At 59.9% G+C, this 5,759-nt stretch overlaps 1 protein-coding gene across 1 annotated transcript in view; it reads left to right on the forward strand.

Annotated features, from left to right (window-relative positions):
* Window positions 1-3,346, forward strand: part of PES1 (pescadillo ribosomal biogenesis factor 1) — a gene marked incomplete at its 5' end in the record, with an annotated part of 3,643 nt that extends 297 nt beyond the window's left edge. The window contains 8 exon segments of the mRNA XM_008944101.1: window positions 723-812; window positions 893-1,023; window positions 1,157-1,221; window positions 1,224-1,266; window positions 1,408-1,595; window positions 1,685-1,830; window positions 2,659-2,826; window positions 3,260-3,346. Of these exon segments, the coding sequence (XP_008942349.1) occupies window positions 723-812; window positions 893-1,023; window positions 1,157-1,221; window positions 1,224-1,266; window positions 1,408-1,595; window positions 1,685-1,830; window positions 2,659-2,826; window positions 3,260-3,346 (918 nt within the window).
* Between the last annotated feature and the right edge of the window lie 2,413 nt (window positions 3,347-5,759).

Raw genomic sequence — 5,759 nt, forward strand, 5'->3', positions numbered from 1 at the left:
ATGACCTCCTCCTGGCATGGAGCAGTCAGTGTGCAGGGACTGAGGACCAGAGCCAGATCCCTGTGTGGTGGCAGGGGCTGGTCCCAAACTCCTTGTACCCTCATGCTGGCCAAGTGAAAGCTCTGGTTGACCCTGGGGGCTGCTGCCCTTGCCCTGCGTGCTGGGGGCCTCTCCAAATCCTTGTGCTGGGGATTGCTGGGTGGGACAGTACACCAAGGAGGAGTCACAACTTTTGTGAGGAGCAGCTGAGGGACCTGGGCTTGTTGAGCCTGGAGCAAAAGTAGCTCAGGGGAGACCTTCTGGCTCTGCACAGGAGCCTGGAGCCAGGGGGGGTCGGGCTCTTCTCCCAGGGAATAAGTGAATAGGAGAAGAGGAAATGGCCTCAAGTTGCCCCAGGGGAGGTTGAGGTTGGCCCTGAGGAACAATTTCTTGCCCTTGAGGATTGCCCAGGGCTGTGCCAGGAAGTCCCCACCCCTGGAGGGGTTTCCAAGCCGTGGAGATGTGGTGCTGAGGGACACGGGGCAGTGGGGACCTAGCAGTGCTGGGGGATGGTTGGACTGGATGGTCTTAAAGATCTCTTCCAGCCAGGGAGATTCTATGGTTCTCTTGGTCTTTTGACCGGTTGCTCTGGGAGATCTCCTCACTTGGTGAGGCTGCCCCTTTTCCCATCCCCAAAGCTCCAGCCAGGCCTGTGACACCTTCTCGGTCTCCTCCCGCTGCAGAAGCTGTCTGCTCTCAGTGCCAGCCTGGCACGTGTGGTGGCACCAGCCCACGAGGACGAGGTGGAGATGGACGAGTTCCCAGTGGAGGGGGTAAGAGCCTGGGGAGGGCTCGGCCCTGCTCGTGGGTGCTCAGTGTCTGGCAGGGAGGCTGAATGCTCTGCTCTGGGCAGGAGACCGCGGAGCAGATGGACGCCAGGAAGAAGGAGCAGGAGGCCCTGGAGAAGCACAAGAAGCTGTTTGAAGGGCTGCGCTTCTTCCTCAGCAGGGAGGTGCCTCGAGAGCCTCTGGCCTTCATCATCCGGTGCGTGGCGGGCGGCGCCCCCGCCCCAGCCTCCCTCAGGGCTGTGGAGACCCACCAGCCCGGCGTCCCGTGGGCAAGGAGACCCCCGAGGCCCCTCCTTGCCTGCTGACCCCTCGCTGGGTTTTGCTGCCAGGTGCTTCGGTGGGCAGGTCTCCTGGGACAAGTCCCTGTGCATCGGTGCCACCTACGAGGCGAGCGACCCCTCGTGGACAGGCCCCGGGTGGAGCGCCAGGTTGTTGGCAGGTGAGTCAGTGACACTCGTCCCCACCACGGCCGCTGGATGTCCCAGAGCTGTCCCACGCTCTGCTCCTTCCCAGCCCCGTGCTCTCCGGGGCCTGACGTGTGGGGGGAAGGAGCCCCAGCCCCTGTCCCTCTGCCCCACAGGTGCTACCTGCAGCCTCAGTGGGTCTTCGACTCGGTCAATGCCAAGCTCTGTCTGCCAGTGGCCGACTACTTCCCCGGCGTGCTGCTGCCCCCCCACCTCTCGCCCTTCGTGACGGAGCAGGAGGGAGACTACGTGCCCCCCGAGAAGCTGAAGCTGCTGGCCATGCAGAGGGGAGAGAACCCAGGTGGTGCTGCGAGGCTCTGAGGCTGGAGGAGAGGAGGAGAGAGGGGCTGTGCCCACCCCGGGGTCCCACGGCTAACGGCGGTCTCCCCGTAGGTGAAGAGAGTGAGGAGGAGGAGGAAGAAGAGGAAGAGGAGGATGACAATGATAAGGAAGAGGAGGAGGAGGAGGAAGATGAGTCTGAAAAGGAAGAGGAGATGAAATTAAAGAAGCTGGAAGAGCAGAAGACTCAGAGCAACCAGGTATGAGGCGGGAGGCCTGGGAGGAGGCAGCTCTGCTGAGCTTCCACACCTCTGGGGCCTGGGCTCCTGTTCCTGGGCTGCAACTCCAGTTCATAGTCAGGACTTGCTGCCTGGTCTGAGCCTGCTGCAGCTCTTCCACGGCCCCAGGGAGTGGTGTGGAAATGTCTCTGTGCCTGGGGAGTCCTGGAATCACGGAATTGTTCTGGTTGGAAAAGACCTTTCAGAGCATCAAGTCCAACCATTAACCTAACTCTGCCAAGTCTATTGCTAACCTGTGTCCTTCAGCACTACATCTCCATGGCTTGGGAACCCTTCCAGGGGTGGGGACTCCACCACTGCCCTGGGCAGCCTGGCACAGCCCTGGGCAACCCTCAAGGGGAAGCAATTGTTCCTCAGCTTCAACCTCAACCTCCCCTGGGGCAACTTGAGGCCCTTTCCTCTTCTCCTATTCACTTGTTCCTTGGGAGCAGAGCCCGACCCCCACCTGGCTCCAGGCTCCTGTCAGGAGGTGTCAGAGCCAGGTGGTCTCCCCTGAGCCTCCTTTGCTCCAGGCTCAGCACCCCCAGCTCCCTCAGCTGCTCCTCCCCACGCTTGGGCTCTAGACCCTTCCCCAGCAGCTTCGTTGCCCTTCTCTGGCCACACTCCAGCCCCTGAAGATCCTTGGATTGAGGGGCCCAAAACTGAGCCCAGGATTCAAGGTGCAGCCTCCCCAGTGCCGAGCCCAGGGGGATGTTCCCTGCCCTAGCCCTGCTGGCCACGCTAGTGCTGACCCAAGCCAGGATGCTGGTGGGGCGGGTGTTGGGTTCCTGAGCTCTCTGTCCCCCACAGGCGTTGCCCGTGAAGGTGACTGCTGGCAAGCTGCGGCTGGAGGACAGGCAGCGCCTGGAGCAGGAGCAGCAGAGCGAGGAGAAGCGCTTGGCCATCATGATGATGAAGAAAAGGGAGAAGTACCTCTACAAGAAGATCATGTTCGGCAAGAAGCGCAAAATCCGCGAGGTGCGAGCGCGGGGCTGCGGCAGGGCCGGGGGCCTTGGCCTGGCACAGCCCTCCCCAAAGGGGCTCACAGCCACCAGCTGGCCCTGGCCCCACCTCGGGGCAGAGGGAGCAGCTTCTGCTTCTGATCCTGTGCCAGCTCTGGGCCCTGTGCTGGGTGAGGGTGTGGAGGGAAGGAGGGCAAGGGTGAAGCTCCACAAGCCTCTTCCCCAGTGCCACCAGGCTCTTGACCCGGGCAGGGCCGAGCTCCTCGTGCTCCCTGGAGGCCGTGGCTCCTGCCACCCTTCTCTGTGCACTACGCCTGACGCGGGTGCCAGCAGCAGATGGGTCCATCTCTGCCACCTACCCGTGGAGGGTTTGGTGAGGCTGAGGGTGGGTCAGCCCTGGGGGTCTCCAGGCTGGTCTGACTGTGGATCTTGGGGGGGTTTCTCCGCAGGCAAACAAACTGGCTGCGAAGAGGAAAGCCCATGACGCTGCCCTCAAGGAGGAGAAGAAGAAAAGCAAGAAGGCACGACGAGTGTGACGGGCCCTGGGGGCACCCCAGGGGGCTGGCTGGATGGCCATGCCCCAAGGACACCCTCCCGTTGGGGTGAAAACCCCTCGGCTTTGCTCTTGGACAGAGATGCTGAATGACACCATTTCCCACCTGTAAATACCCCTCCTGTATTTACTGCTCCCGGTGCCGCTGCCTGGCCTGGCCCAGGGCTGGTGTCACGAGGTCTGTCCTCTTCATGCTGGTGCCACCTCCTCAGGAGTGAGGAAGAGGAGGCCAAGGGGAGCTCTGAGCTCTTGCAGGTCCCTCCAGGCTTGTTCCTTTAGAGTTTGCACAGCCCTGGGAGGAGGAGCTGGGGCCCCGTGGCCGAGCAGGAGCTCCTCGGGGCATTGTGGCATGGTTTGGAGGCCTGGCACAAAGAAGGGGGCTTGGGTGGAGCCCATCTTCCGCCCAGCCTCACCTCCCCCAGCAGCAGCTTCTCTCCTATCTTTATTTTTAATTAAAGAAGGTGATGCTTCCCTGGTGGCACGTGTTGTCTGTCCCCTCCTGGCCGTGGTGGCACGATGGCATCTGCTCATCTGAGCTGCGTGGGGCTGGAGGTGGCTCCTCATCCTGTGCTGGCTGGGCAGTGGAGCAGAGGGCACGGCGCCTGGTCTGCTCCAGGCACCACAGCTGCTGGGCACCATGGCTCTTGCCTTGCTCCTCCTCAGCCTTTGCTGCTCCTGGTGCCTGGCAGCAGGTTTGGGTCAAGGCAGCTCCATCCTGCTGATGTTGGGAGCCATCTCCGAGTCCCTTTTGTCCAACCAGGGGGAGTGCAAAGTTCTGCCCTGGGGGAGGAGCAGCCTCAGAAAACAACACGCTGGAAACGTTTCCACCAGGCTGGAGGTCCCATTGGACACCAGCTTGACCATGAACCACCAACGGGGCAAAGAGGGCTGATGGTGCTGCAGGAGGAGTATGGGGGGAGGTTGAGGGAGGTGATCTTGCACCCCAGCACTGGTGAGGCTACTCATGGAGTGCTGTGTCCAGCAAGGGGCTCCCCAGCGTGAGAGAGAGGTGGACAGGCTGGAGCGCGTCCAGTGAGGGGCCACCAAGATGAGGCAGGGACTGGAGCACCTCTCCCAGGTGGATAGGCCCTGAGAGCTGGGACTGGAGAGGACAAGGTCCAGCAGGATCTAGTCAGTGGGTGTCAGTACCTGAAGGGAGGGTATGAAGATGGAGCCACGTTCTTCTCAGAGGTGTCCAGTGCCAGGACTTGAGGAACACAAACTGAAACTCAAGAGGTTCTTCTGAACATCAGGAAATCCTTTGTCACTGTGAAGGTGACCAAGCACTGGCACAAGGTTGCCCAGAGAGCCAGTGGAGTCTCTGTCCGTGAAGGTGTCATCATCAGGGGGGCTGGACCAGCTGGACCTTCAGAGGTGCCTCCAGCCCCACTGGGATGCTTGCAGAGAGACATGGCAAAGGTTTCGGGGGTTCCCTCTTCCACCTTCATCCAACAAGAGGTCAGGAGGGATGATTTTTTTGGTGACGAAGTAGTAATTTGAGGCCTATTGGCTGAGACAAAGCAACACAGGGAGAAACCAGAGTTGCTATGCTTGATGTTGGGGCCAACAACCCCTTGGATGCTCTGCACATCCAGAGGGCTGTAGACCCCAGCTTTGGCAGCATTATCCTCCCATCTTTACCCTAAATTCTGGTTTTTTTACCCTAAACTAGCTGCCTTTCCCCCCCAGGGGCTCCCTGTGGCTGGTTCATGGCTGTCCCGGGAGAGGAGAAGGGTAATGCTTGGCTCCACACATGATTTCTGGGTTACTTTTCTCCTTTTCTGGCTTGTTTTAGAGGTTGGAAGGGACGTCCCAAGGTGGGGTGGGATTTCTGTAGGGTTTCGGTGAGCGTGGCCTCGTTGGGGTGTGAAGATTTTGTCATCTCCTGGGGTTTATGAGGACACCCTTGTGTCCAGCCACGGTAAGGGCTGTAGTAGCTCATGGGGCTTTTGTGGGGACACCCTCACCCTCGGCTGGGGTGGAGACCATGTTATCCCAGGGGGTGTCCTGTGGGGCCTCTGGCTGGGCTGGGGCAGCAGCCATGTCACCCGTGTCACCTGACTTTTATGGGGGACTTTGTCCCCTGCAGCCAGGGCTGTGCCACCTCATGGGCTCAGCGGGGACACGTGTGCCCGTGAGCTTGCCACCTGTGCTGCCAGACCCAGCACCTCTGCCACCCACTGCTCTCCACGCCTCTTTCTTTCTTCCTCCTCTCTTTTTTTTTTTCTTCACCTTTCTTTTCACCCTTCTTTTTTTTCCCCTTCTTCTTCTTTTTCTTATCCTTTTTTTTTCCTTTTTTTTCTCTCCTTTTTTTCTTCTCCTTTCTTCTCCCTTTTTTTCTTCTCCTTTTATTTCCCCCCTTTTTTTCCCCCTTCTTTTTTCCCCCCTTCTTTTTT

This window comes from Merops nubicus, unplaced genomic scaffold, assembly GCF_000691845.1.
Source record: "Merops nubicus isolate BGI_N331 unplaced genomic scaffold, ASM69184v1 scaffold40537, whole genome shotgun sequence".
Taxonomy (NCBI): Eukaryota; Metazoa; Chordata; class Aves; order Coraciiformes; family Meropidae; genus Merops; species Merops nubicus.